This window comes from Barbus barbus (assembly GCF_936440315.1).
Source record: "Barbus barbus genome assembly, chromosome: 6".
NCBI lineage: Eukaryota > Metazoa > Chordata > Actinopteri > Cypriniformes > Cyprinidae > Barbus > Barbus barbus.
Window position 1 is genome coordinate 16,232,268 of NC_136734.1, and position 14,013 is coordinate 16,246,280.

General features: G+C 34.6%; 1 protein-coding gene across 3 annotated transcripts in view; it reads left to right on the forward strand.

The window, feature by feature from the left end:
* LOC306871406 (double C2-like domain-containing protein beta) overlaps positions 1 to 14,013 on the forward strand; it is a 301,845-nt gene that overhangs the window by 1,998 nt on the left and 285,834 nt on the right. For all 3 annotated transcript variants that reach the window (XM_079419309.1, XM_079419310.1, XM_079419311.1), the window contains exons 2-5: positions 1,608 to 1,698; positions 1,854 to 1,997; positions 2,101 to 2,230; positions 7,964 to 8,050. In XM_079419309.1, coding sequence (XP_079275435.1) covers positions 1,622 to 1,698; positions 1,854 to 1,997; positions 2,101 to 2,230; positions 7,964 to 8,050 — 438 coding nt within the window. In that variant the 5' untranslated portion in view covers positions 1,608 to 1,621. The remainder of the gene's footprint in view (positions 1 to 1,607; positions 1,699 to 1,853; positions 1,998 to 2,100; positions 2,231 to 7,963; positions 8,051 to 14,013) is intronic.

Sequence of the window (14,013 nt, forward strand, 5' to 3'; positions counted from 1 at the left end):
AATGCAAATGGAAGAAAGTACACAAGAACTTGGAGGTTGCTTGATATCTGTACTCTTCAAGTAAATACCAGGGTTTGTAGTTTGCTAGACTTTTTCTTTCTCTAGAAATAAAGTTATTGGCATGAGAGGAAATGCTGTAGCCTGTAGGTGCGCTGTAAGTCTGCTAGTGTAACTAAGTAGTTTGTTGGAGCTGTTGTCATCTGTGCCTGAGGCCTGTGCAGCAGAGCCAAATAAAGAGCAGGAGTTCTCATGGAAATGTAAATAGACTTGGCCTCGCTTATCCATAAAGGTGTAGATTGTGTCTGTGTTAGAGAGAGAGAGAAAATGAGCAAGTGCTTCAAGTTACTTAAACTTATGCACAATACATTATGTGGGTGGGTTTGATGTTTATAATGTAGAATTTTTATCAGTGTACTGAAAGTCATGATTGTTTCAACAGCAAATATCTTATCCATTTGTTTTACCACAACATGAATAGATCTGTTGAATAAGATTTTTTTTGTAATAATGTGATGTCCCCATCGTTTTCCTGTAATTTAATGCCTTTTAATATTAATAATTTATAAATGTGTATAACAACTTATAATAATAATAATTATTATTATTACTATTCTTGTTAAAATATTATTAAATACATTTATAAAGTATGTATGTGTGTGTATATACACACACATACAAAATCAATAATAATAAATATTTATTATTATATGAATAATAATATATACATAATTTAACCAATTTAATCAAAACCTGATTTATATTCATCAATTCAATAGTCTTACAAATACAAATGCCAAGTTGTCTACTCAGCTGGAAAGTGTTTCTTCTTACCCTTTAAAAAGAGTGAGGTTTCCCTAAGTTTTTTTTTTTTTTTTTAATATCAATTTCTAAATAATTTAAATGTAGAATTTAGCTAATTCTAACATTTAATTCACTAAGTTAATTCAGTAATAGTCTTAAATGTGAATGTGGCTGGTTATGTGTGTTTCTCCAGTATATATGATATGTGCAAAGATAATATACTATGATGTGTTATTTATCATTATATTATCAACGCCTGTACATTATTTGATTAAAATGTTTTATTTTATTTTATTGATGTGTTTTTTGTTACACAACCTCTTTCATTTAACTTGCATGTAACTCATCAATTATTAAATAAATAGGATCCATTCAGTACCAGAACAAACATACATGTATACAGTCTCATTCCATTTAAGAAGTTGTACTGTTATTTTCATCATAAAGCGTTATTTTAATGATTTATGTTAGACTGCACAATATGTCTTCGTGTATGGTGTCTGAAACTGTCATTTGGCAGGTGTTGTGAGATGAATAATCCAGTTATCAGTTGAGCCACGTCCTTCCACTTTCACATAATTGAATGTAAGCTCCATCACAACAAACAGCTAACACCTGTCAAAGCCAATGAGTGGTTGTGACGTTGAAGTTGAGTGCTTATTATATATTTATATTCACGCTCGGAAACAATTACGTTCTCAAACCTACTTTATATTGCTACTGTTGTTTCATACTTTTACATCGTACTTTAATTCACCTGAATATTCTCATAATGATATTTGACTAGTCATTCTGATCTGTTACAGCTCCACAGTGAAACATGACAGACACCATGTTTGGCAGTGAGAATGAGCACTGGGTCTGTCCCAATGACAGACAACTAGCGCTTAGAGCAAAGTAAGTTTGTTTGTTTAAATCTGTTGCACAAATTGTATTTCAACATGTTTTTCTTCTACTCCGCCAATGTAAAAAGTGTGTGGGAAAAGACAGTCATAGTGATTGATAGCTGATGAATGATATTTGTCTCGTTTATGTGTCTGTATTCCACCCAGGTTACATACAGGCTGGTCCTTCCACACCTTTCAATCAGAGAGACAGAGGAAAGCTCAGACACTTGAGAAAAGAGAGCTGGATCTCATCATGAGTGTCATCCACCGCGCTGAACAGCTCGAGATCATTGAGCAACACCGGATTGGGTGAGACTTTATCAGTCTGCATCACATTTATGCTTTATCATGCCTTTTTCTGTTTTGTCACACAATGTCCTGTCTTCTGTAACTTTAGATGTGTGTGTTTCAGGCGTTTAGTGGAGCGTCTGGAGAACATGAGGAGATCTGCTGTGGGAAACGGCCTGTCACAGTGCCTGCTGTGTGGAGAAGTGTTTGGGCTGCTGAGCTCTCCGTCCGTCCTCTGTTTGGACTGCTGCATGGTACAAACTGGTCTAAATATTCTAAACATTATGTTCTCTACCCTTGACACTCACACTCACTGCTTTTTGCAAGTACGCATAGTCATTTCCATGTAGTAACGATCTGTGGGCTCATGCAGTAATACTAAAAAGCCACATAGTGGCAGCAAAGATCTGTACATTTAAGGACAGTCCAAAAGACTATACTGCAGTAAAAAAGTTATTCAAAACCTTAAAGAGAGTAACTCGCATGTTCCCTCAGGAATTTTAGGTTTTTTGGAACGGAGGATTTGGATTTATGATTAAAATAAGGTCTGTGGTTCACATTAGGGTAGACCGGGGTGAGATCAGCCATGTTATTGTTGCATTATTTTGGTTAGTCATATAGGTTTTTCTTTACAATACCTTAAACTGAAGTACTTGCAACTTTTGTGCCATTGTTATCTCACTTATTGGTTTAAAAAGTAACACACCTTAAGATTTCTGTACATTACAATTTAGAACTTGCAGAAAAGATTTAGAACTTGCCTTTTTTCACATGTAATGGCTTATCTTGCTCTGCATCCAACATTTTGGAGTAAAAAAATGCTACCTGATGAATAGTTAATGTTTATGTTGTTAAAAAAAGACATTTCAAATTAATTCTGTTCTTTTGAACTTTCTATTCATCAAATACTTTCTTGAGCAGCAAATCAGCAAATTGCAATGATTTCTGAAGGATCATGTGACACTGAGGACTGGAGTATTGGCTGCTGAAAATTCAGTTTTGTCATCAAAACAATAAATACAATTTTAAAATATATTAAAATAGAAAACAGTTATTTTAAATCTTAATCGTATTTTACAATTTTACCATTTAATGATCAAACTCCATCGCACACCTGCAAGTAATAGGTGCGTAGGACAAAGGACCAACCAGGTGGATCGCCTCAACAGACAAGCAATTCCCGCACACTATCGCAACTTGCAAAAAGGTAATATTTATTAACACAATGTTTCGGTCACACGACCTTCATCAGGAGTATACAAATGTTCAAATTCATCTCTTTTAAGATGAACACATGACCACTTAACGAAGCTCCATCTGTAAACAATTAAGCTCATTAGGAGTATAAATTAACATCACATCGTAAACAGTTACAAATTATGATAGTTACAACAACCAACAAAGATCCCACTACAAATTCACAAGATCATCTAAAATACATAAACAACACGTTGTCTTCAAACAGCATCAAATTATTACACCAATCAGTCAAAACTCCATAACCACTCAAACTCATTATAAATTCATAATAGAAACGGCACATCATTCAAAACAATTACACCACTATAACATTACATTAAATGGTGCTTCATCGTTCATACCCATAGGTGATAAAGTTTGAAGGGTATAAATCCAAAACAATTCACGTCTCTGTAGAAGTAATTCAATGTCTCCACCCCTAGGTGGCAAAGTTACTTTCTCAATCCCACAAAAACGTAAAGAGGTAACATCGTGATTCAAATTTAAAAAGTGTGCCGCAACTGGATAATTCATATCTTTTCTTCTGATCGAACTCTTATGTTCACTAATTCTTTGTTTCAATTGATGTGACGTTTTTCCCACATAGCCTATACCACAAGGACAACGGATCAAGTACACAACATGAGTGGAAACACAAGTAATCACAGATTTGATGTTATATTTTTTACCAGTTCTAGGATGACAAAAAAATGATGTTTTAAAAGTATTATTACACTGAGCACCATTCCCACACCGATAATTGCCCTTCTGTATAGGACTAAGTAAACTCTGAGATGCACGAGAACTGGCGCTCTGAAAACGAGCATGTACCAAGCTATCTTTTAAATTCCTGGCGCGTTTATATACAATCAAAGGAGGATATCTAAAAATATCCTTCAACTCCGAATCAGAAGACAATAAATGCCAGTGTTTTTTAAAAAATTTATTTTATCATGTAAGACTTAGGTGAGTATGTTGTAATACAAGCAAAGGAGTACTTTCTTGTTTTCATTATCTTCTTTTTTAGCAATTCAGACCGTGTCTTTTTAAAAGCTGATGATATCCATCTTCGACCCAGTCCAAAGGATAACCTCTGTTCAAAAAATTATTTTTCATGATTTTCGATTTCTCAATAAAATCGGAATCAGAATGGCAAATCCTCCTCAATCTATAGAACTGACTCATAGGCAGTCCTTTTCTTAAAGTCGGATGAAAACTGGTAGCAAGTAAAAGTGTGTTAAGATCAATTGTTTTGGATTTATACCCTTCAAACTTTATCACCTATGGGTATGAACGATGAAGCACCATTTAATGTAATGTTATAGTGGTGTAATTGTTTTGATTGATGTGCCGTTTCTATTATGAATTTATGAGTTTGAGTGGTTATGGAGTTTTGACTGATTGGTGTAATAATTTGATGCTGTTTGAAGACAACGTGTTGTTTATGTATTTTAGATGATCTTGTGAATTTGTAGTGGGATCTTTGTTGGTTGTTGTAACTATCATAATTTGTAACTGTTTACGATGTGATGTTAATTTATACTCCTAATGAGCTTAATTGTTTACAGAAGTGGTCATGTGTTCATCTTAAAAGAGATGAATTTGAACATTTGTATACTCCTGATGAAGGTCGTGTGACCGAAACGTTGTGTTAATAAATATTACCTTTTTGCAAGTTGCGATAGTGTGCGGGAATTGCTTGTCTACAATTTTACCATTTAAAATTTGTTTTTGATCAAATAAATGCATTCTTGGTGAGCATAAAAGACTTACTTCAAAAATGTTGGGATTTCTTACTGACCCCAAGCTTTTGGATGGTAGTGTATTACAAAAACAATGTAACATTACACACAATCAATCCTCAAAAATTAATAGTGAAACTTATAGTCTCTTTTGCTAACCAGTTGCTAAATAAAGACTACAACAACTACAAGGACATGACTTTACATGATGACTCATATTTGATTTATGATAGTGTGTAATTTATGTTGTAAAGTAGGATAATAAATGAAAATCTCTTCAAATAATGTCCCTCAGACCTTATGTTACCCAAAACGCAACAGTACTATCCTTAAATTTTTTTAAAAATAAATCCTGAGGAAACACAAAGCTCATAGGTTGGTCTGCAAATGGTCAACATGACAGAGCAGCTGTGTTGAAGTGGTATGGTAGTATGCTCAAATATACATCGCAAATATAGCCTGCTATTGGAAATGTCGATTTAAACTTTGACTTGTTCTCAGTGTGACCACAAGGAGGCAGTGTGTAACTGAAACACTGCTTTAGTATACTGATATTGCACGTTGTGGCATAAGACTGATATTTTCTACTGAACTACTGAACTGAACAGACACACACTGTGACTTGACACAGGACTAAGGAGTGCTAAAGACTGAATGAGATCCTTAACAGCAGGTCTGTGCCAGTGAGGACAGAGCATCTGTTACAGAAACCCTGAACTCACATCACTCCTGCTCTCTCATGACCTTTGATCATTTTCAACAGCTGCTGTTTCTAGACCTCACTGGAATTACGATGGCTTTTCAACATGCAGGGGAAATTAATGAATTGATCATTATTATTATTAGATTGGTAATTCCTTTGTGTTCAGACAATATGTGACCATTTGTGTAATAGACTGTGTTGATCATATACCATATGGAATCAGAGAGTCAGTTATTGCTGAAATTACCAGATTTGTAGAAAAAATGTACTGGAATCACTTTGTCTTTGGAGTGGTTTTTAACTAGTTGCTGTTATGGTTTGAATGGTTGCTAGGCTGATTATCAGAAGTTTATCTTCCGTAATGTGAAAATCATAAGTTCAATTGCTTTGAAAAGTATAATTCCACTAAGAGACAGAAAAAAGCTGCACAGTATATCTGTACAATATCGGTTATCACTTAATAATATTATTATTATTATTATTATTATAATTGGTCATTTTTAGTTTAAGGACCAATTCTCACTATTAACTAACTTTAACTATGGCTTTTCCCTCCGTAAACTCACAAATTGTTGCTTAATTTTAATAGCTAGTAAGGTAGTTGTTAAATTTAGGTGTTGGGTTAGGATTAAGGGATCGAAAACACGGTCCTGCAGAATAAGGCATTAATATGTTTCCTTTTAGAAGTACTAATAAAAGGCCAATATGCTAGTAATTTGCATGCTAATAAGCCACTAGTTAATATGAGAATTGTTCCCTAAACAAACACAATACAAATCTCAAATTGAATATCTGTTTGTTTTTTTGTACTGTACATCTCTACACTGGAAAAAATAAATAATTGAATTTACTTTTTTTTTTTTTTAAGGTAAGTGATTGCAATCAATTTATTTTAACTACATTTAAATAAATGTAATTAGCTGACTTTCAACATGTTTTTATTTTTTAAATGTTGCTAAAATAAATTGTTTGCAACCACTTACCATAAAACAAATTTCAGAAAAACTTTCACAACATTTTTCATCAAAGTTTGAATTATTTTACAACAGTTTTCATTATTGTTAAGACAAAAAAAAACAGTCCTGTTCTAAACTCATGCCATTGGTCCAAGTTGACAAAAGGCCGCTTCCAAGCGTTCTTATTGGCTAGGTTGTGCGTGGTGCAATCAGTTAAATTTTTTTCCCCATTTAGAGAGCCTGGAGCTGTCACAGAGTGAAGTGTGATTTCTCAACACCCATTTTAGTGATATCTGTCAAGCAGTAGGGACATTTTATGCGTGGTATTAAACCGCTTACAGCAGCTTTAGAGGTGGCTCTCACTCACAGAGGGATCTTTAGAAGTATTTAACGGAAATTGAAGAGATTTCTTTGTGCCCTCTCGCTCACATTCTCTCTGTTCTTCTCTCGCTCACTCCATCTCAAAGCAATTTAAGCATATGGAAGTTCTGCTAAAACTAAATTACTGGCACTTCAATCTAGTGTTTGTCTTCTAATACATAAAGTCTGATTAAAGGTTCTTTCTCTTTTCTTATTATAACAGCGTATCCCAGCCCTCAACTTCAAATTGATTCTTAAAAACCAAGCTGTCAGAGTCCACACTAATATCTCCCGCTGTAATTTAATTTATTTTAGTGTGAAGAGGGATGATGCTTTTTACAATCAGCACGATTGCAGGGTGGATGTATTTCTGCATACACACACACACACACACACACACACACACACACAAAAATTGTGTTGCCAATTATCATGCAGGTAAACAAAACAAAAAAAAGTTAAGGGACAAATTGTGCACAAATTGTGGTACACTTTCTCTATATTCTTTTGAGCAAAAAAGCTAACCTTTCACTGGATGAAAGATGAAATTGTTAAATCGTAAACGCATTTATAATTATAGCAGAATATCACAGTATAACATTTTTTGGTAACACTTTATTTTACGGTTACACCTATTAGTTGCTTGCCTATTACTAGAATATTAGTCATGTATAAGTGCTAATTAAGGACACATTAATTCCTTATTCTACATCTCTAATCCTACCAATACCTAAATTTAACAACTACCTTACTAACTATTAATAAGCAGCAAATTAAGAATTTATTGAGGGAAAAGTCGTAGTTAATAGTTAAGAAGTGTTACCCATTTTTTTTTTTATATAAATATATTTGACAAGTTTCTTATGTGTAAATAAATTAACGTGTGTGTATATGTATATATTAATGTAATCTTAATACATTTTACAGTAGTTATCATGTTGTGTGTTTGTTTGACATGTTCTAATGGTATGCGTGTTTGTGTTGCAGAAGGTGTGCACTAAATGTGGAATCGAGACTGCAGGCAGTCAAAAAAGGGCTCAGTGGCTTTGCAAGATCTGCAGCGAACAGAGAGAGGTACAGTGCCATGCATGTTTTACCTTCAAGCTAAACAAACCCATTTGTGCTTTTGAATTAGATTTTGTTCAGATGTGAGAGCTCAGGGGAGGAATACTAATAATAGAATAAGAAATCTAGTTCCAGAGGATCTTATTTCTATACTGATAACCAACACAGTCTCTGACCAGACTGCCTACAGTCTGCCCACATTCTGTTCACTGACCATCTGATGCATATTGCAAACAAAACTGAAAATCTCAAAGTCCAATCAGACTTCCTGGCTGCATGTCAACTTGGGACTGCAGGTGCACAGGTTTTTATCAGTCCTCCAGGAAACTAAATTGTGTTTAAAATGTACCGGCTTGATATAATGAGAGTGTATGAGGAAGAACTAATCACTGAAAATGGCAAAATTTTCCAGGTTTGTGGCTTCACATCCTTTGACATATTAATCAAATGGTTTCTTACTCTGCAAGCAAGCAGTTATTTTCCAGAATAACCTGAAGTTACATCTTTTGCATCAGTTTAGTTTCATTACTCATGCTTTTTGAAGCGTATTTTTACCAGCTTATGTTCCTACATCATGATGACTTTCAGCACAAGTGAAAATGATGGTTGACAAAGGGTATGACACCAATAATGGAATAAGTAATGAGTAGTCACAGTAAGGTGAATCAGGCCATATTGTTTGTGGTCAGACTGATGATGTACTGTTGGAGATTAATAAGAAAATCTCATCTCTTTTCAGAAGGCTAGCACTTCGCCTTTAAGCTTGTGGAGAAATTAAATTGCTGCCTTTCTGTTGATTGGTGTGTGTGTGTATGTATGTATGTGTGTGTGTGTAAGGTTCAGGGTCATCATGAAAGGAGGAGAAGAGAGGAATCATTAAGCCTCCCAACCTCAGACAGTTCAAAACTGCAGACAGACTGTAATGTAGCCTGAAACATTTAGTATGATCATGTTAGATCATGTTGATTATATTAAAAATCAATAAATGCAAATAGCTGATTCAAGCTTAAATTGTTCTCTAAATATAAAACCACAATTCATTTGTATGGTTGTTATCGCTGTCGGAGGCTTGATGCTATACTGCGGTTTTCACAAATATTGAATGCTCCATGAAGATTTTCCATCATATGGAACTATAAAAACATATTATGCCATTTATTTTCAGTTCAATACAACCGGCGTTTTTGATGCACTGGTGTGAATAAAATGGGTCCCATTTCCAACCCAGAGCTGCAAAAGGTGATAGAGGCTCCATGAGCAAGACAGCTGCTGGCAAACTGTCTTATCATGGGTTAGGCGGATAATAGAGGCTTGTTGTCAAAATGACTGTTTCTTACTGGATTTGGAGACAGTTCTGACACTTCCGTCACTGCTCTTCCTGTTAGAGGAGCGCTCAAGGTTTCTAATTGAGACATTCTCTACTATTCTTTATTTATTTTTTCTTTGGGAGACATGACTCCTTCCTGTTCATGTCACCTAAGGCTTTGCTTATGTTTTCAAATCTTGGTATTAGAAATTCTGACACTACTAGTATTAAAGGAACATGCCACTTTTTGTGGAAATAGGCTCATTTTACAATTCCCCTAGAGATAAACAGTTTAGTTTTACCGTTTTTGAATCCATTCAGCCGATCTCCCTGTCTGGCGGATTAGACCATTAGCATTTGGTCATCAAAAATGACCAAATAGTTTCGATAATTTTCCTATTTAAAACTGAACTCTTCTGTAGTTACTTTGTGCACGAAGACCGATGGAAAATGAAAAGTTGTGATTTTCTAGGCTGATATGGCTAGGAACTATACTCTCGTTCCGGCGTAATAATCAAGGAACTTTGCTGCCGTACCATGGGTGCAGCAGGCGCAATGATATTACACAGTGCCTGAAAGTAGTCCCCGGCTAAATCATAACTAGTTACCTAGCTGGGGACTACTTTCAGGCACTGCGTAATATCATTGCGCCTGCTGCACCCATGGTACGGCAGCAAAGTTCCTTGATTATTATGCCAGAACGTTCCTTGATTATTACATACAATGGAAACACATTTACTGGTTGCATTTACTGGTTACCTGGTGTACGTAAAAATCACATGATCATTCTTTAATGTATACTATAACCTACAAGAAACACATCATATGTAGCCACTCTCAAGTATAAGGGGCTTTCCTTGCCATTAATGCTTGGATGGCTGTCCCTTTATTTACACTGCACATGTCTGTGGTGCTTTACGGGCCTGGTGCGACCGCACCACTTGCACCGGCCAAAGGATGGCCCTGCTCTAGTCATACGTATCCTAGAAACGGCACTCTGTGCTGCTTTGCTAACGATACACTCATACGTCTCTTTCTATTAAAAATAATTGGTAGTGTGGTGGCTGCGATATACATAAACCAACCAACATCCGTCACCATGACTAAACACCATCGTGTGTTGCAGAAGGTGCGAGTGGAAAAAATGATGTTTTAGTCGCATAACATCGGTCAATGGAAACGCTGTTATTTTGCAATAGTTTTTTTATTGACACTTATAAAATATCGCAAAAGTTTTGTGCAAATCTGTAATGGAAAACGCACCTTCTGCAACGCACGATGGTGTTTTGTTACTGAATCAATCAGCCCTTTGAATGGATCTGTTGACAATGACTTGAATGAATCGCTCATGCAGTGATTTGCCACCACCTACGGGCGATTTTAGATTTATATATAAAAAGTATGAAAATATGCTATGTTGAAAATCATTTCAAATATCAATATTCAGCTCTTTTTTTAACATCAAAACATTATTTATGCATTTGTAACTGCAGGTGTCCTGCGTTAAACAGTGTGTAAATGCATCTAAATGCCACTTCTTATGCAGATTCTCTGCCACTACTGCATTGCAAACACAAACTTTGATTCTGATTTCATTGATTAGTAATAGCCCTATAGTGTTTTACTATTTTAATTTATTGATTACATTTAAGAATTTTGGACAAAAGATGGTGCATACATTTAATTAGGTTAGAAAAAGTGGTTTAATGAAGGTAAAAATGCTCATAAAAGGTAAAAAAAAAAAAAAAAAAGAAACTTATTGGAAAAGTTAATTTCCTGCAAACCAACCACTGCACAGATTACAAAGAACATCTGAAGCTTGGGGATTTAGCCCTACACAGCAGTCCTAAACCTGCCAAATTACCAGCACAATAACACACTCATTTTTCACATAATTTTGAAAATTCAGGGTTTAGTTGATCCTGACAAGTGCTCGTCGTCTGTTGTAAACACAACGGCTTTCTTCTTTCATGAGGGGGTTTGGCTCCATGGCATTTTTGTTTCCAGGCGGAATGTTAAAGAACGCGACACGCGCGTCTCCCGGAAATCCTGTATAATCTAACCAATCCGATAATGACTTTGAAACTCCTGAGGTGTTTCCAGATAAGTGTGCCATATGCATCAGACGTTTAGCCAACGTTCCGTGGGCGTAACGTCTGAGGCTGAGACTACCACACACATAATCTTCATGTTACTTTCAACTGCAAATAGTACAGATTTAGAAAGTTGTTTGTTTGTTTCATTTGTAAGAAAGCAAACAGATCCAGAGCTCCCCATGTGTTTCCATTTAGACTTCAAAAAGGTCAAGGAAAGATCCATTTAAAGAAGTAATGAAATGTGTGTTTGGGGTTTGATAGGATTTTTGTCTCTTCCAACTGCGCAATCACAGTCAGTAGTTTCATCTAATATAACCCCTGTACTCTGTAAACACTTGCAAAACTCTGTAAAGTTTTGTAAGAGCTAGGGTTGTAACGATATACCGGTACGACGGTCTATCGCGGTTTGAACGTACACTGTTATCATACCGTAAACATTTGCATATCTACGGTTTAAAAAACAAATATACATGTAATAATCTCACCCGCGCATATGCAATTTATTTCGGCTGCTTCACTCTGCTGAAATGACAGAGACAGAGATTGTATCTAATCTCCATCCCCCTCCGAAAAAAAGTTTAAATTTGCATTATGGGAATATTTTGGATATAAAAAAAAAAAACACAAACGTGGGGTTGTCCTTGAGGACGAATCCAATTTGCAAAAAAAGTGGACACAAAGTGACCGCAAAAGCAGGCAATATATCCAACATGTTCGCTCATATTCGCGGACATCAGGGAATCCCGGTGTAATCGTGAACATGGGATTTACGGAATAACATTTAACGAGGTTGTCACTTAAAACACGCAATCTGATGGATGGATAAATCAAAAGTAGATATGAGTGGTGCCGTTTTATCTACTACATACTGAAGTATGCATGCATGACACTAATGGTGTTTTAGGCATCTATATAAACATGAACATCAGCAGAGCTGCTCTGAGAGAAAACCCATTGTCAAATACACTAAACTCAAAGGTCTGCTACAACACGTCAAAATAAAAGTTCAATTTAACTTGAAGTCCTGACAGAAATAAATGAGCATTGTACAATGTACTTGAAAGTTATGACAACAATAATATTCTTTATAATAATTTATTTATTTAAACATTATTTTTAAGGAATATCATGTTTGTCCATGTTTTAACTTGGAATACCTCTGTTGTGCAGCACTTTGCCAAAATAAAAGTTGTTAAATTTTCATTTGATAACATTTTAAAACATTAATTAAAATGTTAAAGTGTGATATAAGATATACATAAGGTTTACGGCTTTATTTTGTAATAGTTTTTTTTGTTTTTGTCTTTTTTCCTCAGAAGGGAGGCTTACTTTCATTAAAATGATTTCAAGTTTGTTGCAATAAAGGATTTGTTCACTCAAATAACTTGTTGTTATTCTTTTAAGATTCATTGTTACTGATAAGAATGATCATTTAATATATACCGTGAAACCGTGATATTTTCTGAGACGATTATCATACCGTGAAAATCTCATACCGTTACAACCCTAGTAAGAGCCTTTGTGCATGAAACCATATCTGCTGAAAAAATACTGAAGCAGTAACGTAAAATATAAAGGAAGGAATTGAAGGAATAGTTCACAAAATCTTTTATTATCCCTTGTGTTGTTCCAAACATTTTTGCCTTGGGAAAATTAATTTTTCAATGCTTCATTCTTTTTCTTTTTTAAAATGTATAAATTTTTTTATATAATGAAAGTTCATATTGACTATGGAGAAATACAATTGTCATTTACTCACCTTTATGTCATTCCTGTTAAATCTGGGTGATTTACTTTCTTCTGTGGTGCACAAATTATACACTGCTCAAAAAAATTCAACACTTTTTAAAGAAACACTTTTTAATCCGAGTATAGCATCAAGAAAATTAAACTCCTGGGATATTGATCTGGTCAGTTAAGTAGCAGAGGGGGTTGTTAATCCGTTTCAGCTGCTTTGGAGTTTATGAAATTAACAACACTAGATGCACTGTAAAAAAATTCAAGCTGTTTCAACTAATTATTATTTACTAATTAGTTTCACGGAAATTTTACGTTCAATCAATTTCTGATATCACGGTGTTATCTGAATTATTTTTTTTAGTTGCCTCAATCTTTACTAAACTAGTTTTATAGTCCATTCAACTAAGATGTTTCAATTGTTCAAACATTTAGAAAACTACAGCAAGTTATGTCAATTAAAATGTAACCATTTACTCCATGCGTTTTACGTTACCTCAACTAAGATTTATTATTTGGGCATGATAAGAAATTACTGGGGAACTACATAAACATATTTTTTTTATAGTTTAACAAAATTATTAAAAATGATTAACTAGTGTTTATCAATCACTAACAACACATAAATTACAACACATAATAGCCTTTATTTAATAACAATCTCTATTTGTATAATTGTTCATACAGACCAAACATACAGGCTTGAAAAAAAAAGTCAGTAAGGGTCAGTAAAATAAGAGCAAATTTGAATTTTTGGGGGAACTTTCCCTTTAAAGCTCCAGTTGACAAACATTACATCTGTATTACAACTGCAAAATTCAGTTTAAACTTTA